Source organism: Ascidia mentula, chromosome 9, assembly GCF_947561715.1.
Source record: "Ascidia mentula chromosome 9, kaAscMent1.1, whole genome shotgun sequence".
NCBI classification, from domain to species: Eukaryota; Metazoa; Chordata; class Ascidiacea; order Phlebobranchia; family Ascidiidae; genus Ascidia; species Ascidia mentula.
In genome coordinates this window covers 9558010-9585839 of record NC_138574.1, presented here as the reverse complement: position 1 = coordinate 9585839, position 27830 = coordinate 9558010, and the positions used below count along the sequence as shown (strand labels likewise).

Below are 27830 nucleotides of genomic sequence, written 5' to 3'. Positions count from 1 at the left end.
TGCATTTTCACAGGGCGCAGTGGGCTAACGAACTGTTTATATCCAAAACCATGTCTCGACATTCAGCTTACCACCGATTTTACGGTCATGGATCCGAAAAGAGAGATTATGGATCTGCCACTTGGTAAGAAGAATTTTATTTTGGTTGTGGTTTGTAAGATAGCATTAATGAACTTAACTTTGTTGCGACTGTTAAGTCTTTGTTGTAGTCTTTTTGGGCCTTCTTTTTATAAATATCTTTCTAGTGAAAAGTTGATGGTTTGAATACGATAGCCTTAAGTGTCTTTAAAACCTAAGTTTCTATATTCAAAGTATTTTGTATGCGTAACAAACATGTACAATATTATAAAAGAAACATCTGAGCTGTCCACAGATTGCTTTATGAAATTTTATATTAATTATATCGATACGGTGAGCGATCGACAGCCTGCCAGGGACTTTTGGTTTCCAATTGATCCAGTATTCATTTATTAAACACATGTACAATAGGTCTTTTATTTAAAAAAAAACAAGGTGAGTTTGACATTAAAAGTTGAGTATGTTGCAAAAGGGACTTACAAAGAGCCAAGGAAGAGGAAAAAGACAAGATGAAGCAACTAAACAATCGGTTTGTCAACTACATAGAGAAAGTCCACGACTTGGAAATGGCCAATAAAGCATTGCTGGCGGAAAATGACAGACTCTCTAAGCAGTCCGCATCGCTGGATGTAAATGTACCCGGAATGTATGAATTGGAACTGGCGGTATGACTCTTTAACACATATCAAATTATTTTAAAATGTAGCCTAGTTGTTGGATTTTGAGTGAAAAAGGGATAAAGTGCATATTTCTGCAATACTAAAACGTCGGTTACAAAATAACCGAGCTTATGTCACAAAGACAAACTTTGTAAAACAGACCGTCAATATAGACAAACGACGCCGTTTCTTTACCAAAGTTGACTGTGTTTGCAGCGCCTTAGGTCCAAGTTGCAGGAATTGGAGGTTTATACGAAGGAAGTTGAAATCGAAAGAGACAACTTGAAAATCGATTACGAGGAAACAGAAAAGAAGTAATATTTTTCCTCTTTAAAACCGTTTCCAAATCATTATTCGCATTTCTAATGTTAATAGATTACGATACGTCAAATAGTTTTGTTGCTTAAAAAAACGTTCTAAAAGATCTAATTATGAATCATACATCATTATTTATAATATTTTTTTATTAACGACTCAACATTAGCATCTTCATAAATCTCAGGACAAATTAACTTATTTCAGGTTTGAATATGAACGGGGAAATGCAGAGGAACGTGAAAAAGAAGTCAAAATGTTACGCAAGGTGCGCTAGATAACGTAATATAACGAGAGAAAACAACTAAACAAAGATATGTTCTCGTAGGACGTGGACAAAGCTACAATCGAGAGAGCTAAACTGGAAACGAAGATAGAAAATCTGGAGGAAAATCTTTCTTTGGAGAAACAAGTTCACGAGGCTGTGAGTGACCCATGTGTGGCAACTAAACGTGTTATTTCACAGTTCTGCCAAGTTGCATCAATAGACCAACAAACTGTCCCCGCTTGTTACGGAAGTTCCTTGAGATGCCCAAAATAATAAAACAGTCTTGTAATTTCCTTGTTTACATATTTACACGTACAATTTTCATGAAACATGTAGGAGACAGAATTTGCAGCACAGATGTTGCTACATGATTGGTGCCTAAAAAACATATTGTTTGGATAATTTCGAGCGTTATATAACATTAATGATGACACACGTATCCGCTTGTTGCATATTCCGACAATTTCGGCCAATATAATCATTTTTTATTCATATGCTTCTATATGGGCCATAAGTTATTCATATTAAAATTCATTTACCCTTCAGTAATAACTTACATTTAGTAATACGGTATGACAAGCAGTTATGATCCATAGTGTAATGTCATAACATTTTGTATTGAATCCAGGAAATGGATAATCTGCGAGGACAGATTCAACCAATGGATGCGGGTGTTCTTAACTTTGAGCCATCCTCAGCTGGTATGCCGGATCTGAACGACGCAATTTTAAACGTTCGAAAGCAGTATGAAGATTTCAACTCAAAATCTCTCGAGGACTTGGATGAGTTTTACAAAGAAAAAGTTAGCAAAATGGTGTACAAAATCACAATAAGCTATGCTGGTGTTTTGTTTTTGTGCGAAATTTGCGCAAAACGTTCGTACAAGAGATGTTGTTCTACATTGTTCTATATCTGCAGGTCAACAGCTTAATACATCAACTAAAAAGGTCTCAGGAAGACGCCAGGTCTCTGCGTTTGGATATTGCTGAAAAAGATAAGATTATTCACCGTCTGGAAAGAGAAATCGAGTCTTTGCGTGGACAGGTAATGTCAAAATCATAAAATCAGCGACATAAAAACTGCTAAGCATTTAGCATGAGCTTAGTTCATCTGAGTGTGATAACAAACGTATTTTGATCTTGATAATTACAAATATGTCACAGAAACATTTTACCAGAAGTGTTTCTAGAACTCTGGAATGGAGAAGTCGATCGAGCACTTAAACGACCGCCTCGAACGCGAAAGTGACGAAAATCGCGAGCTGGTACAGAGAATGAACAACGAGCTTGATGATACTAGAGAGGTTGGTCTTACTATGCTCAGGGAAGGGTAAGATAGTGTTCGTATCACGCAAATGTGTGACGTGAAATGGGAAACTCACGCGGAAAAAACTCTTTTACCGCACAGTAAGACTGGTTCCTTAATTTTGACTGCATCTATCCCACCACTGCTAAGACTGCTAAGCATAATCGTTCTTCCAGCGACACAAATTTATCAGAACTCTGAAACTTTCTGTTTCAAATTATTAACTGACCATAAAGTATATTCAATACAACTTTTTTTGGCTATAGGGTAATAGGGCTTAGGAAACGCATGCTATAGTAATCCATTTGTTTTTGTTTTCTGGTTTTTGCAAATCTTGCCGGTCAAAGCAATTGCAGAATTTCAAAACTTGAAACAATCATCACAATTTTACTACCAGTACACACATCCTGATGCACACACCAAATAAGGATATCGCGATTTTTATTCTGTCTAACGCCAGAATGATGCCTATATTCCAGGACTTAGGAAAGTATTTGAAGGATTACCAGAAGCTCAACAGTTTGAACACAAGCTTGGAGCAAGAAATCGCTATTTATCAGAAGGTTCTTGCTGGCGAAGAGGCCAGGTATATGTAAATCACAACTAAAACATCAGTCTTAGTCTGTTATGTACAAGTTCACTTTTCAGTTTTGCCACTTCTGCGTGCTTTAGTCCAGAATGTATAATGTTTACCCCTCATCTACATAACACAATACACGAGAGAGAGGAATATGGGCACCATCAAAACCATAATGATTTATTAAATCTAAGATTATTTAATTTCGTAACAGAATATTGGAAGTTGACACAAAGTTCTTGGCAAGAAGGGCATCCACCGTTTCTTCCCATCATTCTTCAAGAGGGGCATCCCCAGTTTTGGACCAATCTATTTAGAAATTTTAACAATCATACCATATGCAGTGTGTAACATACGTCACAGAAACCAGTGCTTGAATTGCGTAATGTTTTGCGTGCAGCTTTGCACATGTACTGCATAATCCCATTATGTGACCCAAATGATTTAGCCATCGAATATTCTCGAGTAAAGTGATTCATTCAACATCCTGTTTACCACATAAAATGTTCTCCTATGCTCAGGTCACATCACACCTATGTTCTTGTATTATACTACTTCGAGCGGTTCGTGATATCACGTGACATTATTGACCAATCAGATCTCAGTATGGAGAGCTTTAAAGCCCAGTGTGTACCTGTAAATTCATTCTATTTGATTCCATTCGATTCTACTTGTTCTATCGTATTAATGTTACACTGCTATTATTACTGAGACTCTACAAGCTATTCGCCGGTTTGGGATTTATTCCCACAGCCTGATAATAAACTGTTTATTCGGATACAACGGTTTGCGGGCTTGGCAAAACCTTACAAGTGCTCCGCATATATATATACATATATATATATAATGTTACTATTGCTGCCAGGCGTATTATATACTATATAGCCTTTATAGCCGATCTAACTCCCTAAGTTATATTGATATGTTGTGCTGATGTAATAAAGGTGCAGGAAATAAACTATGGAACAGTAAATGCTTACGTCATGAGTCATCAGTGTCGTCACCGTGCTAATGGCTTCTCCAATTTCCCTCCGTCATGTGGGAGGTGCGACGTTTGGTTTACGTCACACACCAGTCTAAGTATTTATAATCTACCTGTAATTGCGTCCGTCAATGAAACTTAAACTAAATCTGGCAGAATACGTGCTCAGAATTCGTCAAAAGTGTTTAAAAATTGGCAATGCAGCAACGCGAGCGAGAAATAAGCCTGCTGAACCAATCCACAATCAACAGAAGCCCAGCAAACATCAAACGTGGAAGGAACGTTTTTGTTACGTTGACTTTTGGTTGAAACGTTCATTAACGTAAATCGAACCAAAAAATTTTTACTGGTTGGATGTTTTCCAAATATTAACGTTGATTCTACGTTTCCTTTCTACGTTTTTTAAACCAACCAAATATCAGCGTTGAACTAACGTAGGAAATGAACGTCTTCTAAACCTAACCTAATTCCAACGTTCTTTTGTTGTTAATCGTAAAACGTTGTATCAACCAACCAAAACCTAACGTTTATTGAATGTTGTTATGATAACATTATAATAAAGAACCAAACATCAACGTTATTCTTATGTTATCGGAAAAACAAAAAATCAACCAACCAAAACCTAACGTTTATTAAACGTTGTTATGATAACGTTATAATAAAGAACCAAACATCAACGTTATTCTAATGTTATCGGAAAAACAAAAAATCAACCAACCAAAACCTAACGTTTATTGAACGTTGTTATGACAACGTTATAATAAAGAACCAAACATCAACGTTATTCTAATGTTATCGGAAAAACAAAAAATCAACCAACCAAAACCTAACGTTTATTGAACGTTGTTATGATAACGTTATAATAAAGAACCAAACATCAACGTTATTCTAATGTTATCGGATAAACAAAAAATCAACCAACCAAAACCTAACGTTTATTAAATGTTGTTATGATAATGTTATAATAAAGAACCAAACATCAACGTTATTCTAATGTTATCGGAAAAACAAAAAATCAACCAACCACAACCTAACGTTTATTGAACGTTGTTATGATAACGTAATAATAAAGAACCAAACATCAACGTTATTCTAATGTTATCGGAAAAACAAAAAATCAACCAACCAAAACCTAACGTTTATTGAACGTTGTTATGATAACGTTATAATAAAGAACCAAACATCAACGTTATTCTAATGTTATCGGAAAAACAAAAAATCAACCAACCACAACCTAACGTTTATTGAACGTTGTTATGATAACGTTATAATAAAGAACCAAACATCAACGTTATTCTAATGTTATCGGAAAAACAAAAAATCAACCAACCAAAACCTAACGTTTATTGAACGTTGTTATGATAACGTTATAATAAAGAACCAAACATCAACGTTATTCTAATGTTATCGGAAAAACAAAAAATCAACCAACCACAACCTAACGTTTATTGAACGTTGTTATGATAACGTTATAATAAAGAACCAAACATCAACGTTATTCTAATGTTATCGGAAAAACAAAAAATCAACCAACCAAAACCTAACGTTTATTGAATGTTGTTATGATAACGTTATAATAAAGAACCAAACATCAACGTTATTCTAATGTTATCGGAAAAACAAAAAATCAACCAACCAAAACCTAACGTTTATTGAATGTTGTTATGATAACGTTATAATAAAGAACCAAACATCAACGTTATTCTTATGTTATCGGAAAAACAAAAAATCAACCAACCAAAACCTAACGTTTATTGAATGTTGTTATGATAACGTTATAATAAAGAACCAAACATCAACGTTATTCCAATGTTATCGGGAAAACAAAAAATCAACCAACCAAAACCTAACGTTCATTAAATGTTGTTGTGATAACGTTATAATAAAGAACCAAACATCAACGTTATTGTAATGTTATCGGAAAAACAAAAAAATCAACCAACCAAAACCTAACGTTTATTGAATGTTGTTATGACAACGTTATAATAAAGAACCAAACATCAACGTTATTCCAATGTTATCGGAATGACGAAACAATAACCAACCGATGCGTAACATTTATAGAATGTTTGTTAAACAATTGCGCGTCAATGTTAACGCAACAAGGACGTTGACTTGACATATAAATAAATAAATAATTAATTGTGAGTATTATAGCAGGTTAATGTTATCATAATTAAGAGGTTTATCTCATACCATGTCTTTTCAAATCAGAATGACTGTTTGATACCAAATAAAAAAGGTGTTGTGAAATATCATTAAAGTTTGAGGCACAAAGTCAAATAGCAAACATAACTTTTTTCATTTGTTGGCCGAAAAGCGTTTCACATGGGAATAACGTATTATCAGTCAAAATCTGACAGTTGTTTACGCTTCAGATATTTCTTTGCCCAACGTCGACCGACTCCCACGGCAACAATTCTAGTACAATGGAGGGGACAATTTTTTAGGGTTGCTATTCATCAGGAAATTTTGCTTTAATTGAAATCAAACTAACGCCTAAAATACAAACATTCCCATTACAGCGATTACATATAGGCATGCATCATTCGTTTATACTGATTGAAAATAATGTTAAAATAATAATAGGTTTGCTATCGACTGGCACATTGATATGCTTGGTCGCTTGGCTCTCAAAGGCCAATTGAAATGAAAGGAATCGGGTTTTACAGTTCAACTCCGAATAGTGTGTTGTAATACTGTGCAAAATTTTGTTTCGATTGAAGTTGAAACAAACGAATGAGAGACTGACAACTTGATTGAACACGAAGGCATGACCCGCGCGGTTTGGTATCTACTGTTGGCACATAAAAATACTAGGTCGCTTGGATCTTAAAGGCCAATTAAAATAAAATCAATCGGGTTTTACAGTTCAACTCCGAATAGTGTGTCGTAATACTGTGCAAAATTTTGTTTCGATTGAAGTTGAAACCAACGCCTGAGAGACTGACAACTTGATTGAACGCAAAGGCACGACCCGCGCGGTTTGGTATCTACTGCCGGCAGGTCAACATGCTTGGTCGCTTGTCTTCCAAAGCCAATTGAAATGAAAGAAATCGGGTTTCACAGTTCAACTCCGAATAGTGTGTCGTAATACTGTGCAAAATTTTGTTTCGATTGAAGTTGAAACAAACGAATGAGAGACTGACAACTTGATTGAACGCGAAGGCACGACCCGCGCGGTTTGGTATCTACTGCCGGCAGGTTAACATGCTTGGTCGCTTGTCTTTCAAAAGCCAATTGAAATAAATGAAATCGGGTTTTACAGTTCAACTCCGAATAGTGTGTCGTAATACTGTGCAAAATTTTGTTTCGATTGAAGTTGAAACAAACGAATGAGAGACTGACAACTTGATTGAACGCGAAGGCACGACCCGCGCGGTTTGGTATCTACTGCCGGCACGTTAACATGCTTGGTCGCTTGTCTTTCAAAAGCCAATTGAAATGAAAGAAATCGGTTTTTGCCCTTCAACTCCGAATAGAGTGTTGTAATACTGTGCAAAACTTTTATGATGTGATAGTGGAGAACCCTTTCCAAAATTCTATATACCGTAAACGTAACCAAACTGCTCCTGTATGGCTATATCGAAATGGGACTAAATCAGTTGTTTTTCGAGATTTGTAAAGATTAAATTGTCATATACGCAATACTTCGTCCTATACAAAACCCAGTTCGAAAATATCACATTCCTTGCGACACCACACACTGTGATTAATTGGGCTCTCCACCGCGGACCTCGCTACGCTTCGTCCCTTGTGGATTTGCCTTAGCGTGTGGTCGAAGACCTCAAAGGCGACAACGGACAATGGACAGCGCACCACATACCTCACGTTTTCGCATAAGAAAATTTGCACGTTGACTTTCCTTGTTGTGCAGGGAAAAACATCGTTTGATTGCAATAACAGTTTTTGTACCGCATTTTTGGTTTTATTTCTAGCAAACGATTAGGACATGGTTAGTAGCCTATCATTTATTATCGTATCTTCCTGTATATGTTACACTGAATTTAAGGGTTTTGGCGCTATCTGGCCCGTCGCGGCTTGTGGGAGTGAAGCCGGTTGGCGGGAATGTTTTTCAAAGTACTGTTGGGTTCCTCTCGGGAGGGACATTATTGATTTTGGTTATGAGTCAAAGTTATGGTTAGCCTTAACCCTTTCGTAAAATATTTTTTAGCAGAATAAATCCAATTGTCATTTAAAAAAATAACTATAAAAATTAGAAACTTGCTTCAATAATGACCTAAAAACACATCGTGCTTAAAGCTAGCCAGTGCGTTTTATTTTCACTTTTTGAAGTCAATTGGTTTAGTTTTTCAACAAGTTGTATAACGCATGTTAATCTTAAAGTTTGTCCCAAGAAAAAACTCTGTCAGCGTACGCAAGTGTACAAAGAGTAATTGCGGGCCACCGCAAAATAGTTTGTATTTGTGCTTTTTATTTACTGCAGGTTTTATTTAGAAATACGAACCAGGGCCGGTCATTTATACGGAGCCATACACGCATGAATTCTATTTTCGAGTTCGACTAAAAGCCATTTCGACAAATTCTGTATTCCTTGCGACACCACACACTGTGATTAATTGGGGCTGTCCACCGACCTCGCTATAGTTTGTCCCTTGTCGATTTGCCACAGCGTGGGGTCGCAAGTCGACAACGCACCGCATCACATATTTGCAAAAGAACATTTGGCGCTATCTGGGCTTGCCGCGGCCTGTGGGAGTGAAGCCGGTTGGCGGGAAAGTTTTTCAAAGTACGGTTGGATTCCTCTCAGGAGGGATATTATTGGCTGCGAGTTAAACTGATGGTTAGCCTCAAGTCATGTCAGAAATAATATCAGAGTATACCATAGCATAACCTCAGAACACATAATTTGTTTAGTGCTATATAGCAAATTTTGTGTTTTGTAATGACTGTTGATTTACACAGGTTGTTTTGCAGCTTAAAGTAATTTGCTGGTTAAAGTTGACAATAAAAGTTCCATGGCAAATGAAAGACAATGTGATCCGCTTGAGAAAGTAAGTAAATCATTTTATATTAATGCACAGATTGTTGTTATATTTTCATATGTTTTGCAGATTAATGACCAATGAAGCAATGGCACAACTTAGTATGAAAGGAAGCCATGGAAAAAGAACTTTCACCACAGCATAACTGTATAAAGTGGTGAGTGAAACATCAACATTTCAGCTATGCTCAAGGGACAAGCCAAGGTCCATCACTATTAGTTTGGGGTTGTTCAAATAAAATTGCTTTTTGAGAAACCTTAATAGATCATTAGATATTTGCTTTTAGATGTTTTCTAATACAACTTGGTGGGGTTGTGGCAATAAGAAAAATATGTTTTAAAGAAAAAAAATCTTTTAACAACCTATATGAAACACGCTTTAGTATGTGAAATATAGCAGCAGTTCTTTGGCAGAACAACAACCATGATTTGTTTTGTTACAAAAAGTAATGCGAACTTTTTACAGATTACATGATGAGGTGCAGCTCGACCACCAAAAAAGAAATAAACGCTTATTGGCGGACTGCTTTCAAGTTCGCCCCGTTTAGAAAATCGTCTTTGTGTGCATCTTCAGACGACTCGTTGTCGCAATAAGGTTATATGTGTTTGTATAATGTATTCTAATAAATACACTTCTGGAAATATTGTGTACCTATGATGGAGCTCCAATGTCAAGGTGCAGAGTTTTAACTCAACAGCAATTGTGTATTGGTTATCAGTTTGCGTCTACTACTGGGAAAAGGTTTTACGTTTTCAGAACAAAACAAACACAAGCTGAGCAACAAACGAAAACTTGAAAGTTACGTTAGCTCAGCAACGTTCTACAAACAAACAAAAAACAACGTTAAGAAAACGTCCATCGAGTTACGTTGATCCAATGTTGCCCAATTTACGTTAACAAAACTTTAAAAATCAACCTCGTGGTAACGCGATAACAACGTTATGATTCTAATCAGATTTAAACGTTTAAAAAACCTCCATCAAAATACGTTGATGTAATGTTGCTCAAATTACGCAAAAAAAACTTCCAAAATCAACCTCGTGGTAACGCGATAACAACGTTAGGATTCTAATCAGATTTCAACGTTTAAAACACATTCATAAAATTACGTTGATGTAATGTTGCTCAAATTACGTAAAAAAAACTTTCAAAATCAACCTTTTGGTAACGTGATAACAACGTTATGATTCTAATCAGATTTTAACGTTTAAAAAACATTCATCAAATTACGTTGATGTAATGTTGCTCAAATTACGTAAAAAAAACTTTCAAAATCAACCTCGTGGTAACGCGATAACAACGTTAGGATTCTAATCAGATTTAAACGTTTAAAAAACCTCCATCAAATAACGTTGATCCAATGTTGCTCAAAATACGTTAAAAAACCTTTCAAAATCAACCTCGTGGTAACACGATAACAACGTTATGATTCTAATCAGATTTAAACGTTTAAAAAACCTCCATCAAAATGCGTTGATGTAATGTTGCTCAAATTACGCAAAAAAAACTTCCAAAATCAACCTCGTGGTAACGCGATAACAACGTTAGGATTCTAATCAGATTTCAACGTTTAAAACACATTCATAAAATTACGTTGATGTAATGTTGCTCAAATTACGTAAAAAAAACTTTCAAAATCAACCTTTTGGTAACGTGATAACAACGTTATGATTCTAATCAGATTTTAACGTTTAAAAAACATTCATCAAATTACGTTGATGTAATGTTGCTCAAATTACGTAAAAAAAACTTTCAAAATCAACCTCGTGGTAACGCGATAACAACGTTAGGATTCTAATCAGATTTAAACGTTTAAAAAACCTCCATCAAATAACGTTGATCCAATGTTGCTCAAAATACGTTAAAAAACCTTTCAAAATCAACCTCGTGGTAACACGATAACAACGTTATGTTGCTAATGAGATTTCAACGTTTAAAAAACATTCGTCAAAATACGTTGATCTAATGTTGCTCAAATTACGTTAAAAAACCTTTCAAAATCAACTTCGTGGTAACACGATAACAACGTTATGATTCTAATGAGATTTCAACGTTGAAAAAACATTCATCAAATTACGTTGATCTAATGTTGCTCAAATTACGTTAAAAAACCTTTCAAAATCAACCTCGTAGAAACAAATTTTCAACGTTGTGGTTAGAACCAATTTCATTCGTTACTTAAACGTAAGAATGTTTGCTGGGAAGGCTAGTGCGCTTTATCTTACTTTACCTAAAGTAATTGCATTCCACAGAAAGCGATAATCAATTTTCCACAAGCACATGTAATGTAAATGATAAAGATGACTACACCGCATTCATGGCAGACACGAAGCTGCAAAAAAGATCCAACAACAAATGCACAATGCTGGTTCCGAACTTTCATGAACCGGTTACGCAAAATGTTTTAATGGACTGAAAACCGTTCCTCGTCATTTCGGTAAACCGTGCAAAAGATCCTTCCGAAACTGGTGATGCCTGTTTAGCCAAATATAATTTTCAGATGCAAAGCATCTACAGAGCTGTAGCCTATGTTTTAATTGAAATTTTCATCTTTAAAATGGGTGATGATACAAATAACTATTTAAAAAGAAAAAATGTTTATGCTATTCCCAAGTTGCTTGTATTTTACAGTCTGTAACTGGCAATCCCTTTTTTTCTAGTTTACCGAATACAAAATATATTTTAAATATTCGAAACGGGGGAAAACGGCGAAGTTATGTACGTATGAATGAAAATCGGGATTTGTGGAGTTGACTGGTTGACTTGATTGTCTGGTCTTGGTGAAAGTAATGTAAAGTGAAGTGATAGTAAAAGGTTTCATGGTCATCACTGTACTGTTTTCTGTTTGTGTTGTTTCGAGTATAAATAATTACTTTTTCATGCTGCGTTTATAAGCGCTTATGATGCGCACACCAAAGCTAAGTAGCTGCCGCAGAAGTTAGTTTTTGACGTGAATTCCAGATGTTTTTCTTGGCCCAAACGTTAGCTTTCGTTTTTAGTACTTGGTTCTTATACTCCTCGATAATTTCTGCTTTACCTAAAAGTATAATTTTATCCAGAAGGATTTGTGCTGTGCATGTTTTGTTTAGGAACTTCTATCTGTAGGCTACCAATCCAATGTATTTTTAGCCATAATCTTTATTTGCAGCATTGTGATGTCAGGTCTGAACCCAACGACGACGAAAGTCAAAACCATAAGTTAAAGGCGACTGTGCAGTTGAAGTCTTACTTGGTTATGTTATGTAGAAAGTCACATCAAAGCTGCATGGATGAAACCCAGACCTATCTGGTCACTATAAAAGACTTTGTTAGTTTTGGTCTATTGCTTGCTTGTATAGGCCCCATACATATATAGAGTGTTATTCATTCCAAATTATATTAAATTGATGTTTCCTTGACAGGCACAGGCTTGAGATTCAAGGTTCTTTAACAGGGTTGACAGGATTAACTTGATTTATATAATCCTACACCAACTTCTAAGCCTGCATGCATGGGAAACCAAAACCCTACCTTGTTTAGCTTGATTTTATAGTGGAAGCAAAAGCTCAATAAGACCTAGAACAAACATTAGTAGAGTGTGAGAGTTGCAGACAGTTGTGCTCAGTATTTCAACCTATACAGTCTTATTGTGGCACTAAACTAGCTTTTGAACCAGATTTTAAACAAGCAGACATGTTGTGTATGTACTAATTGTCCAGTAAAGTTATATGTTAATTCATTTGTTTACTTGTGAGGAAACACCTATTACAACATTTTACATTTTAAATCACCTAACAGGTCATCAAAGTTATAGAATATATATTCTTGTATGGACAAGAATACATCTGACAAGCAAATTTCTCTACACTGTGAGGTGTGTGCCTATGTGGACTGCGACTGACTTGTCAAAATGGGCAACAAGCAATGCAGTTGCGTTTCATCGTCATCTTCACCAAAAGTTTCAAAAAAGGAATCGAAGTTGAAAGTAAAGCAACAACACCTTCAAGTTGTTGATTCAAAAATTGAACATATCAGCGACAGAGAACATCTTGATGGTAAATTGTGATTGGTTGTCTTTAGTTTTATTGAATGATCAATTTCAGTAATATAAAATTACTGTTATTGAGTTTCATTTTGTAACTCAAATTGTTCTTGCATTTGTTATATTTTCTCTGCGCAAGCTTGTGCAAGGTTTTCCTTGCTTCATCAGCTGTGAATATTGGTCCAACACACTGCAAATAACTTAGTATTTCGTAACAAAGTATGTATTGAAAGTGAACTGTTAAAGCATGAAAGAAAAAAAAAGTTATTTATTCCGAACAGATAGTTATTGCCTGTATTGTTGTAAGAAATAAGTATATATGTATCTAGTGCTATCACTTATTCATCTCTCCATTGTTTCTAGTAAGTCATCAGCTTAAAAGGTTTTTGCAAATGGAAGCATATTCACCATACTCAAATATTACATATTTATACATATATATATATTTCATATGACCACTGTGTACAGATGTAGATCAAACTCAAACACCATCAGACCATCCAGTGCCTGGAACCATATTTATAACAAAGTCACATTCAGAAAGTAAGTGTTTCATCACAAAAATATTGGTTTTAGTAAACCTGCATATTGAACTATTTTTCTTTTGCTTTACAGTTCTTGAAAACTCCAAGATTTTAAATTCAGTAAGTGTGTGAATATTTATAAATAGTACACTTAACAAATTTTGAAGCTTTAGTGGGGATTTTGATTAAAATTTTTTGTGATTTAGACATCTCCAGCATCAAATATGCACAAACGTCGCAGCTCCTGTTCAACAATATACATTGATGACAGCACTGTAAGTCAACCTAACATCAAAGCTTCAATCAAATGGTATGATATATATAGCTGGTAGTTGGGTGCCTAATCCCCATATGTTACCCCATACTTCTGTTAAATTGCAGTGTTGCCATAGCAGTGTATTTCCACATTAAACACCCCAGGGAAGAGGAAAGGCTTAAGCCTGATATTTTTGATGAAAAACTTCATCCCTTAACAGTAAGTTTTTACTAGTATTATTTTTTGTTAAGAATTGCCGCATTTTGCGTTTGACATCATACAATACATAGATTAAGTCAATGATCATTGTAGATATATATATATACTTGTTGCTTTATCTAACCGAAGTGTTTTTCACAACATTTTTAGTTACTATTGTTATTTACTTTCAGCGGGATCGTGTACCATCTGACTATGCAACGAGAGAAACAGATCACCGGCAAATCTACAAATTCATTCGTACTTTGTTCAGTGCAGCCCAGCTTACTGCAGAATGTGCCATTGTTACTCTGGTAAACCTAATCTTGTTAAAGCACAGACAGGCAGCCTTGCCCAAATCTGATTAAATTTATTTTTGGCAGATATATGTTGAAAGGTTACTGACATATGCAGAAATCAAAATGTGCCCAGCCAACTGGAAAAGGATATTGCTTGGTATGTACATTTTGCTTGACTTTGTTTTTCACATGTTTTGAGCATTGGCATTTGAAGGGCATTTATAAATTTACTAAAGTGGTGTTGATTGCTCTTGTAACCATGGCAATTTGCACAATTGGTGCATCCTGTATTTTGGTTCTTTCTGACTGGAAAGCTAGCATTTGCCAAATCATTATTGGGCGTCATGAACTTTGTATTTTGAAGGAAAGTTTTGTATATGGTTAACTGTTGGAGGTTTAATTGATTTATTAGTTGATTTCTTCCAACTGCTGTATGAGTCATCAACAAATGAGTCATCATAATGTTAAAAATTTAATATGTTTACACAACACATTGGTTGTTTTCTAAAAATAGTAAAATTGGTTACACAACATGAAAAAAATCTAATTCTATACTGCTGCACTTGCACATGTGTTTTGTTAGCTCGAGTTCAGCCTGCAACTGCAGTTTTGAGATGTTTTGCAAGCATTCCCTATGACAATATTGATTTTCCAGTGTAATGACCAATGCTTAACTAATTATTTGTACCGGGATAGGTGCAATACTTCTTGCTTCGAAAGTATGGGATGACCAAGCAGTATGGAATGTGGACTACTGCCAAATATTGAAAGACATCCCTGTGGAAGATATGTAAGTTCATTGGTACTCGTTGCCCATTCTCACTGTTAAGGTCACGATTTTGATACACGGTCAACAGAGCATATAGTTTTGAAACAACAGATTTAGTTTATGAATGGGGTTCACGTTGAAAGTAAATTGTGTAGGCAGGCACTCTACCCTTAGGAGAATACTATGAACTGTGTGCACATTATATAATGTTGAAGAAATTATGCCTTGGGTGTATAAGTCGGTAGTAATAACCTTTTTTAAATTTGAGAAACGCAAACACCTGAAGGTTATTTTATGCACTAAAAACGTAGGTCTCTTAAACGCATACGATCCACCCGTTCCAAGTATTGCAACCGAAAAACTACAACATTTGTACCATCAATACACACAATTACTTAGGGCGACATGCTTAGAAATGTAAACGTACTTTACGTTGAAGATAAAGGTGGGCGTACACCCGTTTTCCAAGTTAGCCAAACACAACCTGGTTGGGCCAACCGTTTGATCAGCGCCTGGTCGCCGCTCTGCCCTGCCCAACCATATCAAATAAAAGACATATTGATTTATTGACGTGAGGCTTGGCCCACTTTAAATCACCCTCCGCTAAAAAACCGCCGTGGGAAGGTTAATTGGCGTGGTTCGACCTTCGTTTCTGCCCTTGTCAATTTTTTTTTGAATAAATTTGCGATAATGGGTTAAATTGGTTTTTATGCATTATTTTGAGAAATGCATCAATAACCCATCTTAACATGTAGCTTTTGTCTGTATTTTATTAACTTATTAAGCTGTTGGCAAAACTACTGTACGTGCTCCATATTTTGCAACATCAAGTTTGTTAAACGTGCTACGTCATTTTTTAAGTAGGGAAAGAGTTACAATGTTGGATTTAATTGCTACTGTGTTGTCCATTACACCAGAGTCTGCAGATGCAATGTTCTGGCGCAGAAATGCGGCATACGCTATGAGCAGTTTCTCCAAACCGTTACCTTGTTGCCAATATGTTTGATACTTCAAATATGTCATCAGATTAAGCCAAGCCAACGCGCTTGTTAAAAAACTCCTACTTACAACAATAACCGTGTCTTTTCTCCTTTTGTGCTTATGTTTATTTATACCACCGGTCATGCCGGCGCCGATTCTCCGCGGTATAATCTGTACTACAAAGCCACGATTGTATGTGGAAGACGGTGTTGCCGCTTTCCAACGTGGCGTTTCAAAATCGCTGTTAATGCCGTGTTTTGTGGACAAGTGCTTACCTCTTTGCTCAAACTGTTTTCTACCCAGTTGTAGCAAGGTCATTTGTTAACCACATTTAATATTCCACGTTTGTGTTAGTTTACATACACAAGCCCTAACAGTGCGTTTACTTTACCTAACCTGATGTGTGTCTATCATGTGGGTAAGCATCCAGGTGCGTAGTCTGTGTAAAATCGATTGCCAATATACGAAGCAAAACCTGTATGCATGCCTCTCCCATTTGAGGCCCAAAGCTCACCAACATAGTCTTGACGAAAAACTTTTGCAACCTCTTTTGTGCTGCACAAAATCCCATTGCTCATTGCGATTTCTTAACTTGTCTGCGTCACCAGGAATGAGATGGAGCGACAATTCCTGGAGTTACTGAACTTCAACATTAACGTGCCGAGCAGCGTGTACGCCAAATACTACTTCGACCTCCGTCAACTCGCGAACGAACACAACCTGACGTTTCCAGTTGAACCTCTGGACAAGGAACGCGCCACCAAGTTGGAGGTAAGCAACATAGGCAACGTTTTTGTTTTATTTTTTTTGCAAGAAGTCGGTCTTTTGTCAGGAAAAGAGGCTTTATAAACCTAAGACAAAACCTTTGGTTCAAAATATTTTTAGTCGCTGTGCCTTAAAGCATTTAAAAATTATCAAAGGAAGTTGTGACCATATAACAAAATGCACCATAAATTCACAGCATACAGACTGCACCACATACGTTCTTGCGTGAAGCTTTCTGAGCTAGGGTATTTTCAGTCGTTCTGCTTCACAAATTGTACGACACCCTTTTTTATGTCTGCAAACGTTACCGTGGTTGGGGATAAGCCAGAATTTCCCCCAACCACGGTATTATGTCTGCAAACTCACAGAATTTAAAAAAATTCTACTATCTCGAACAGCAGTATTTTGAAAAAATCGTGTTTTGCGATTTTAAAAATTTTGGCAATGTAAATTATGCTTTTTCGGTGGTAAGTTTTGTTGTTCCACCACACGAGCTTTCAACATGAATTCGTCACTTCATCGACACGAGACCGCTTCCTACCGCCAAATATAATGAGAGCCTTGTGTTTGATTAGGTGGTCGTCTGGATTAATTATTTCCTACACGTTTATCGTGTTCGGGATGTACGTTTGCTTGTCCGTAGCAGAAGCCATTTTCTAAGGCGTATGGTGACTGACTGACGTTGTATTGCTTGAACTACTGTGTCAATAATATTTATACGAGACATATGTTTGAATGAAGGTGTGCCGAAAACATTGCCTAACACGGCTCTATGTAATTTTCGGGTTACTTTTCAAATTTTCTCCCACAATAACTGTCATTTTCTAGCCGAATTGAATTTGAGATTGGTTGCATATTTATGTAAACATCATAATATCAGGCATCTTGGCGTATAATACTTGTGCCATATGCAGTAAACCTCAATTCCCCCAAAACTAACAACTCAAAGATAATAGTGTAATATTGGAAAGTCTACAAACCAAAATGCAATCTAGAGAAAAAATTCTGTATCATGGCAAAACGATTGGACATACTATACGAAAGAAAAGCGCTCTGTCATCTGTCCAAACAGCAAGCCACCATGCAAGTCCAACACAAGTTGCACTACTAATGTTACCTTGTTTGCGGCGAAAAACTGCACCAAAGCGTGCAAATTCACTCCCACAAATTTGTCATCTGTTCTGTTATATTCTCCTATCCTATACCATAGCAAAGGTTGCATGATTTGTTACAGAGCATTCAGTAGTTTGTATTTGGAAACTAATTCGTTGTCGGTGAAATAGTCAGTTAAGTCGGCAGCCCATGTAATTTTCCTTTGGTTCTGATAACGATGTTTGAGTTGAACAGTCGTTAGTTACGTACCATCACCTCGTTTATGAACCCCGCCAGGACAACTACATGCCTTTCCTTTAATTTTAATAAACCTTATGCATTTCTGAAGTTCTAAACTACACATTATGAATGATAATTTTCACCTATGGCGGAACAAGTTATATATGCTGAATTGGGTGAACACTGTTACACATTTAAATTAAAAATCGCATTTCGGATGTTTATGTAAAATAATAGTCGGCTTCCTTGCCTTGGAACATTAAAACTTACAAGTAAATGTTTTCACCGATGTGTGGATATTCTAACAATAGCTTTTATCCAATGTAATTAATAGCAACGTGGCACGACATGGTGTAACCATGTACACCCGTGCATTAAAAATACATGGAATTAAATTTGTAAATCACTTTACTCTCTACCTGTTCGCCCACGTTAATTAGGCAGCATGGACTTTTGCGTCGCCTTCAAGCGCCATTACACAAACATTGGGTTACTAACTACCTTCCGTATGTAAACATCCAATTTGTTTCACGACTGCGTTACGTCACAATCCGTGTTAACGCCTGCTACGCCTGTAGGCAGTGCTTATGTATGCAAGGACGGGCTATCGCCGGGAAAAATTTTAACTGCATTTCGCCGTTGTGTTTTGGTATTTTTTCCAAGGGCAATTTTCACTGTCGCTTGACAAGTGTATTTCATTCTTTGCACCGTTGCCGTTTATCAAGAAAACATTGGCCGATCGCAAAGCCTCTCTGTTCTTGTCAATTCACTCACAAAACCATTGCCGAGCCTTAAAGGTTAAATGTCGGGTACATAGACAGCTTCGAACTTTTCGTGCCTTTAATAAATCATGAGAGTAAGCTTTTTACGCGATAATTCTGCGCGGCTCAGCCACCACCTATACATACGTACAAAAGATTAATAATGCCTCGGAAATTGCGAATACACAGTCGAATGTTCGTCTTTTTAAACACAACAACCCGTTTCATAATAATAAACCACAACGGCAAAGGGAACTTCAAAACGCCGTTATGTGATATTTTGCAATTACCCAAGGTCAAAGGTTCCTGTCTATTCAAAACTGCCACACCAGTTGGTGGATTTCTCAGAAATACGGCCTACTGCAACTAGAATCCTAGTCACGTAAAAGGCGGTTAACGCCAAAGTAAATATCGTACGTAGTTAGTGTTTGCAGATTAAAAACGTTTTGATGCCCACCTCCAATCAGTTGTTTCTATACACCAACTTACATCGTTTTTCATCAATTTGAACATTGGACAGTCAGACTGTTACATGTTTCGAATATAGAACTCACGCATATCGGACAAAGCCATTAATCGTTTGTTTTGTACTTGTCATACTACAGTAGTCCGCTAAGCAATGTTATGTTTCATGTTTTAAGGCGTCAAGATGCAAATTCATGTACAAAAAAGGAATCTTGAACGTTTTTGTATAATTTTACATTAAATGACCTTGAACCAATTTGCATTTGACTCATTTTTATGTAAATTTACATCCGCTGTGTTCATTGTGTAATTAGCAAAACAGTCCAACTACACATCAGTCTGTAGGATACGATTAAACATCTGCAAAGGTCGGGGCTGTTATTAAGTATGTGAATTTCGAGTTATGCTGTTGCCCAATCGGAAGAAAAGCTAAATTCTTTTTTCGTGCCTGTTGCGAAACGGATCTGCTACGACCAACATCTTGTACATTATACCAATGCATAACATTTCTATTTTTTCAGGCGACTTCTCGTTCTTGTGAGAATAAGTTCAAACGTCATTCGTTGCGGAGGACGGTGAGCGCCGACCACCTAGCCGGTAACCACAACACGAGCGTCGTGTTGTCATAGCGACCGTTGTCGGCACGGACGGCCGGTTTTTACTCCTGGAGGACTTCTGCTCCTCCAGGCGACACCTTCCGCAGTGCCTCTTCTATTGTTACGCATTCTTTTTCTTCTCGCAGAGATGTCCATCACGGTGCTATTTATTTCCACTTATTTTTAGAGAATTATCCGCGCGTGTTCATCTTTTGTATGTTCACCCACGTCAACTGCCCGTTTCTACTAAAATCACTTTTCTACCCGACACATCGTACTCCTAACTCCAAAATCGGCTGATATTTAATCTCTTGCTTTGAGGCCGCCGGTTTTGGCTTCTAATATAAGTTAAATCACGACTAATTGTACCAGCTTGATATATAAGGTCCCGAAAAGCATTGTTAACCCTGTTAGGAGGGGACTATTTTTTAGACGATGCTGAAACGCTGTGTGTATGTTGTTGTATGCACTGGTCTGACTCGTTGGGCGAGCCTTGGGGTATGAATAGAGTATGCCAAACGGAGTTAAAATATAGTACAAATAAGTTAGTTTGCCAGAAACCTGTGCTAATCAACTTTTTCGCCATGCCTTCCAATGATGGTAAAAGTAATAATTTTAAATGATTTACGTTTGTAAATTTAAAGGAAAATACTCCACGCGGAAAATTCCATTATTATATTAGCTGTTACTTACGCCATGGTCACCACATACGCGCCAGGCTATCTACGCCAGAAAAAAAATCGTGCACTTTATTCCCTTCAATTTTCCAACATTATTTCTCGTTAAGGATTTTGGTCTCATGGAATGTGTTTGACATATTTAGTGCCTGTTGTTACCACTTTTCATCAATCTCGACACTTCGGTTGTGAAAGGTCCTTCGTGTCTTATGCAATTGCATGCGACTTAAATTTGGTGTCACACTAATAGTTAACATTATTACTCCCAACACTGCAACATGGACAGTGATTCTTAACCTGCCCACTAAAGTAACATTTAAAGGCCTCATCCAACAAAACAAAAATGATAAGAAAAATAAGCCTAACAAAGTAATTTTTAATAAACTTTATTGTAGCTAAGATCAGTGCTCGTGGCCAGCACTGAAACCCTACACAAATAAGTTATCTCACCCGAAAATACAAGAAAAGCGCGTCAAGCACTGAATAATGGCAGTCGGCTCGTCTAACCAGAAAAATTTCCATTTTCAAATCACTGGAAACGTGTATCGATGTGAATTGTTTTGTAATTTTCTTTCGTTCATTACCGATAGGTTTTTGTACCACCCGACCTTATTTGTCTGTACGCCATCTGTATAGATGCCGACAAGGCACCGATTTCTATACATTAGTTTGGTTTGAAGGCCTGTCGATACAAAACGTGGTTTCAATTCTAGCACCAAGACACGTGGAAGGATTTTATCGTTGTCATTTGGTTGATTTCTCTCAAATTTCTCAAAAGTTCGCACGCAATGATAACTAAAACAAGCTAATTTGTAACGTTGTAAATCTTACGGTTTTTTTGTTTCAACGTTTTACAAAGTCCAGTGCACTTTTACCTCCCGCGTGCCGCAAATGAATTCGCGAGGATTTAAATTTCCGCGAGATGGCGCTAGCGACAACGACCCTAGCGAATATGTCTGCGACTATACAGTGTTATTTATTTGAACGTGTTGAATTTTTCAGTGTTTCGTCGAATATCCGAGCGAAATCGAATCTCCCTGTGGCGTGTTAGCATGGGACTTTTTTATTAACCCAAGTATGAGAGTCCACGAATTGTAAAATTTAGTTTGAAAAAACATGTTGTCACAACGCAGTTACATCGTGTTTCTGTTTGCCGAAACACTCCTACTTTCATAACTTGCAAAGTTTGCAAAAAAAACTGATTGCGATATGATCTGACTTAACAATGCACTGGGCCAGACAGGTTGCACTGGGCGGCTGTTGTGCCCTTCTAGTTCATATATGCGAACGCGGCGTGTCGTTTTTTTTTATTTGATGTGTTTGTAGCGCTTCTTTTGTCCCTTCTTGTTCTCACGTTTTTTACTGTGGCACCAATTCCAGGACGAATAAAAATTTTCCGTGACCCAACATGCACCCGAGTCGACGGTATGAGCTTAGTTTGACTTTTGTCATTCTGTCAGATGCGGTTTCTTTATTGGCTTTACAGTGAGATTAACATGTACGCAATGGAGCCAATTATGCATTTGAGTGATCTACACTGATGAGACCAAGTCAGTAGAAACAGTGGCCCTAAATGCACGTCACTCAATACGTGATGTATACGTTTTCCATATTCCCGTGCCTGTGTGGTTTCCACAAAGGTAAGTGTAACTGAAGCAATCTCGTTCAATTTTCTCGCAGAAGAATTTAGACAAAATACGCCAAGCTCTGTCTGGGTAACAGTCTCGAAATTTTTGTATTCGAAAATCACGCAGGCAAATTTTCTGATTTCTCGTCGAAACGCCGTGCAAAAAGGTCACAGTATTTCTTCAAGCAACTATATTTACAAATCTTCCTAATAATGGAAAATGGAGTTAAGATGCAAACATACATGAGGTATCTTGTTGGCGAATTTGCATTATCATCGCCTTGCAGAAGCAACAGTGTTAACATACACCGTAGTGTTAGGGTTGGCTTCTGCAGCTGCTGATGAGTCGGTCGAATGCTCAGTGCCGATCGTTGGACAGCCGAACACGCGGTGGCAGAAGAGAGTCGTTTCGCGTCGCAGTTTGCTAGGGTAGAAAAACATGGACGAGATTTATGCAAAATGTTACGAGCAGATGTGCGATATTTTGTTTTAACCAAATGTCGGACAATGGAGTAAAGGGCTAAGTACGAATTTTATATTTCGACTGGAGACTGTCCTTGGTTGTCATTTCCGATAAATTAGAGAAATACAGAACGAATTTTAGATGTTTGTTGTCTGTAATGACAAACTGTACAATCCTTTGATCTATAAAATATACCCAATATTGGCCTGGATATTTCTGGCGCCACAAATAATAAAGTTATCTGCGTCCTTGACAATCCATGTGACAATTAGTACATTACAATTACGTACACTCCACAAAATGGTTTTTTTTCTGGTGATATTCGGTGTGTTTTCAATGTGTCCTACCTTGAACCGAGATTGTAAAACACTGGATTAAGGCATTCCGAAAATCGAAGACAAATGTATTGAAACGTCCCGAATCTCCATTCAGCTCGAAGGCCCATGTCACCTACAGGGTTAGCGTTGATTGTGTAAAACTCAAACGCTGAAAAACAACGTAAGTATATGTAATAGCGAAAACGTCAGAAAGTGACTACAAGAATCAGCCCGTGCAAGTCGGTGACCGACGGTTCTGTCTTACAAGTCAATAGTATATTCCTAGAGCTCCAAAAGGAGAAAAAATACGATCAGTTCCAGTATGAGATCTTGATTTATTTACAGAAATACTAATTTCGCCTATTGGCATCCTCAGTTTCTGTACGGATATGTCGTATTTTTTAAAAAACTTAACCTTTAAAAATACACGCTGATCCACATGATAGGGATATAAGGTTTTAAGACAGTTGGTATCGAGTTACTTTAAATAAAAGCTAATTTTTGAAACTGGAATCCTTTTGCATAAAAAATAGAACTTATTCTTCGAAACGCCCTGTTCAAGCCAACCAAAAACGCAGCTCTCAAAAACGGCACCAGCGCTTCAAGGGAATCGGAGTCGCACATCAGCACCAGTGACCATCACCGCCAGATGACAAACTCTTAGTTCGACGAGGGTTGTGCGACCCCGGTGATTGACAGTTCCGCGTAAGTCAGAACTAAATTTTGCTAACTGTCACTAAAGAGAGCTGCAGACAGGGTGTGTCACTAAAGACTTACCAGTAAACGGCACGTAGCCCAACAGGAAGGACCCCACTATTAAAGCGAGTTGGACTAACGCTTGTTGCTCCTTGCGCTTTCGCCTGGCCACCGCATTTTGAGAAAGAGACTTGCTTCTTTGTTTTCTACCCCGTAGCATTGCAATGGCGATGAACAAGGACACAATCACGACGCAGATGATTGGAATGTAGAAGAATATGGAGTAGGCGTAGTAGGTGTATCTTACGTACTGTGTAAGCCTATAGAAAAATATACACGGCGTTTAAATGTGACGGAGGCCACATAATAAAATTTTCGGTACATTATGATAATCTGTACGAAAAGCAGCCCCCTTTAAGTGTTCAGGTCGCGTACCACACCAGATCTATTGTAAAATAACTATTCTATACAAGCGACATGATGCTTCATACAATCTGACACAGGCGGAGAAAAAGTATCTTACCACTCTTCATTCTGTGTGCAGGATGGCCACTTTGAGACAGGTAGGTCGGAGAATCGGTCTCTTTCTCTGGCGCCGCTGAACAAAGCCATCGGAACGCAACCACAAACGAAAGTAATCAACCATATAATGCTGATCCATACCTTCGAGAAACACAAAGGAATATTGTACTTAGTTACACCAAACAGAGTATCTCATAATACGAAATACATGATATAATTTTACTCCCAAGATCAAGTATTCAAAAGCTTAGTTTTGTTTCGCCAGGAGTTAAATGATGTTGCAAATGCAGTTAAACGTATAAGACGTGGATCAAAGTCTTTGCTTTGAAAGTCCCGAAAACATTTCTGTCAGTTTTCATTATTCAAACGACCGATATATCGAACAGCAAAAATTGAGGTACATGTTGAGGAGTTTCGCGTCCACTTACCAATTCTGGGCTATTGCTTACTGTCGTGGTTTCAACCCAAAACTTGAGCGTAATGTTAATCGTAGTTAAATCGATACGACGGTCAGTTTCTTGCCCAGCATTAAGGTCAGAAGATCGATTCAAACGAGATGAACTGACAAGTCACTTTGAGCGGGGCATTTTGAAACAAATTTGAACCCACTCCAAGGCAGAAACGACGGACGTTTTCCATTGTTTGAGACATTAAAGAACATTGCTCAATGTTATAACCTCAGTAACCACTACATTGTGACAGTGATCTTGCGGCAATTTCCCCAGGGGAAATAGTTCAAGCATCAAACGATCGACAAAACGACGAAAATGCATGTTACATACAACAGCTTATACCCTGTTTTAAAACCATTCCTGCTTCACATTTAAAAAAAAGGAAGAAATAGGAAATGCCCGGTATCTCGGGTTTAGTGACAGTTGTTTTCTCCGCTTCGTTTATCAAATTAGATCAATGAAAACAGACACGCGGCTGATAAAAGCTATTGCCCAACCCATCGCATCTACAGATAACATACCACAAGATTCTTAAATCAAAGCACACTGCGCTCACCGAAGATTTATCGCCAAGTTACGTAACTCTTTGACACTGTTGCGAGGAGAACAAACTCTCAGATTCGCATTATTTGACGTAAGTTGGGTTTTCAAGTTTTTTCGAATATTCGTCGTTTGATTATCCTCGAATATGAACTTAATTTTTGAAACAATTAGTGTTGCACATGTTACATACCTATATCACTTGCTACACAAAAAGGCTACAAAATTTGACAACGAATACGTTTTTTGAAGAGCAAATACCTTGGCATGAAATCTGGTGATACGTTTCATGCGTTGTGGGGCGATCACTGATATGTAGCGCAAGACGGCAAAACTCAGGATGTGCGCAGCTGTGACGTAAGATGTCCATACGTCTACACCCCAATACACCTGAACGTAACTGTCAAAGTCAAGATTAAAGAAGTCGAAGATGAGGATGATACTCTTTGGTGTCAATCTCTACGTTTGTACGTTCGCCTCATGTCATTTCCTGTATGTGAGGCCTTTAGTAGCTTGGGCACATTTACCCGCTAGCCTGGAGAGATATACGAATCATCATCTCTCTTGGTGGGGTTTGAACTTACAACCCTCGGCATTGGCAAAAGTCGGTTCAACTCATTTTAATCATTCATGTGCATTGGTTGTAAACATGTTAAACCACTTACCGGACAGAAAAAGTTGGGTAATGCGAAGATTTCGAACCCCCACGTCCTCCGATACAAGTTGATCCAACTGATGAGGGCAGAAATGAGGTCGGAGAAGCACAAGCTCAAAATAAACTGGTTGAAAACGGACCTGAATACACCACAAAGTCGCATTATATACAGCAGAACCTTGCAAGTTTTGTTGTTGTACAGAATCTATAGACATAAGCGGGACTTCTCGTATTTAACTGATTTATTGTACGTCAGACAATTAGGATACTACACACAAAGATGAAGATAAGAACGTTTAAAGCTGCAGTAAAATGAAAGTCCTTCGATTTACAACACATTAGGCGCTACTGCTATTGTTTTTACCTCTTCAGAGTTTGCGATGTGAGCAAGACGGATATGGTCACGAGGTTTCCAATAACTCCAACAACCATAAACGTGATGAGAAGAACGGCGGAGACAACGACGTCAACTTCTTCGAAAGGCACTTGGTAGGGTCTGCGAGAGTTTAATTATTGAACAACCAATTTATTTTTGATGTAATTCTGGTGTAAAGCAAACTCTACGAACCCATTATATATTTCTTAATCCACGACCTTGCTTTAAAATTTTGAATGTCAACTAATTGCTGAAAATATCACTAGATTTAAATCTATAGGCTCGGAATGACGCTAATTCTATGCGGATTGCCTATAGGTATACAAGCCACGGGAGTAGGTTATTATACAGTTTTCGAAAATGTAGAAAATGGAACATCCCATGGAACCGAACATCATTGATTTCTATTGAAGTTTACGTTGGTTTGACAATTTTAAATTTACGGTTTTTCTCAAAGAATGTCTCCCTTACATTTTGATTTGATTAAATAAATGAATTCAAATCGGTTTGATCACATGTTGTTCAACATCATATCTTGATAAGGTTTTTATAGTTCTACCCAGAATTTGTTCATTCTGTAAGTGCTTAAAGAGTAAAACTTACACTTCCGTAGGAATGTTGGTAACATTTTGCATCCACGCCGGGATTGAGGTGGAAGTAGCTTGGGGAAAAAGTCCTAACACGTTTAAAGAATCGGTTCCGTTCATTTTTTATTGTTTACTGAACAAACATTTGAGGTTTCCTAATACTTTTTGCTGAAAAGTTAAATAATGACATTGCGTGTTTAGCAAGACGAAGGGAATTTCGAGCTTAAAACTGTACTTTTTATAGTGGAGGCTAAATAGTTCCAAAAAACGTTGTGATCATATCGTGTTACTTGCGTTACACATCCATAAACTGACAACTTGTAAATACATATTGAGACGTCTTGGAAAAATTTGAGACTTACTGCACATAGACTGTTGTCACCATTAGCAATTTCTGTACAATACAAGTATCGTAGATGGAATCGTTTATATTTCGCCCATGCCTACATCCTTTGTTGACAATAAAGAGTTAAAATTCCAAACGATATCAAGAAACTACTAGAATTCTTACACTACCAGTGTTAGATAAAACAAGTTGGATTTCTCTTGCAATAAAGTCTGCTTCAGTTTCCTGCCTACCAAGACCATAATTCTTATCTGCGCCACACAATATACTTACCTCTACTAAACGTGTTATACACGGTAAGTTATGTGCCTCGAGGTGAAACCTTTTAATGTTTCAGACGAATATCATCCTTTTTTCTTCAATTCTGTTTTCACCGAAAACATCTCAGCCCGTGCGCTAGACGACTACTGCTTGA

The 27830-nt window shown here is 37.3% G+C and overlaps 3 protein-coding genes across 3 annotated transcripts; 2 read left to right on the top strand and 1 right to left on the bottom strand.

The window, feature by feature from the left end:
• The first annotated feature begins 50 nt into the window (after positions 1-50).
• On the top strand, positions 51-3519 carry LOC145914558 (vimentin-like). The gene is made up of 10 exons (XM_083002379.1): positions 51-124; positions 551-743; positions 954-1051; positions 1260-1320; positions 1381-1476; positions 1949-2122; positions 2239-2364; positions 2510-2623; positions 3105-3211; positions 3417-3519. The coding sequence occupies exons 1-10, from the start codon at positions 51-53 to the stop codon at positions 3517-3519; spliced, it is 1146 nt and encodes a 381-aa protein (XP_082858505.1).
• Positions 3520-12971: 9452 nt separating this feature from the next.
• LOC145912925 (cyclin-Y-like protein 1) lies at positions 12972-22243 on the top strand. Its single transcript, XM_083000372.1, has 10 exons — positions 12972-13224; positions 13680-13754; positions 13827-13855; positions 13942-14045; positions 14117-14210; positions 14384-14503; positions 14573-14645; positions 15185-15278; positions 16847-17009; positions 20083-22243. Exons 1-10 carry the CDS (start codon positions 13080-13082, stop codon positions 20188-20190), a joined length of 1005 nt encoding a protein of 334 aa, XP_082856498.1. The 5' UTR covers positions 12972-13079; the 3' UTR covers positions 20191-22243.
• Positions 22244-22624: 381 nt separating this feature from the next.
• LOC145913701 (growth hormone secretagogue receptor type 1-like) lies at positions 22625-27179 on the bottom strand. The gene is made up of 8 exons (XM_083001446.1): positions 27086-27179; positions 26471-26602; positions 26117-26246; positions 25713-25841; positions 24461-24600; positions 24019-24257; positions 23272-23410; positions 22625-22885 (listed from the first exon to the last, which is right to left on the bottom strand). Exons 1-8 carry the CDS (start codon positions 27115-27117, stop codon positions 22735-22737), a joined length of 1092 nt encoding a protein of 363 aa, XP_082857572.1. The 5' UTR covers positions 27118-27179; the 3' UTR covers positions 22625-22734.
• Between the last annotated feature and the right edge of the window lie 651 nt (positions 27180-27830).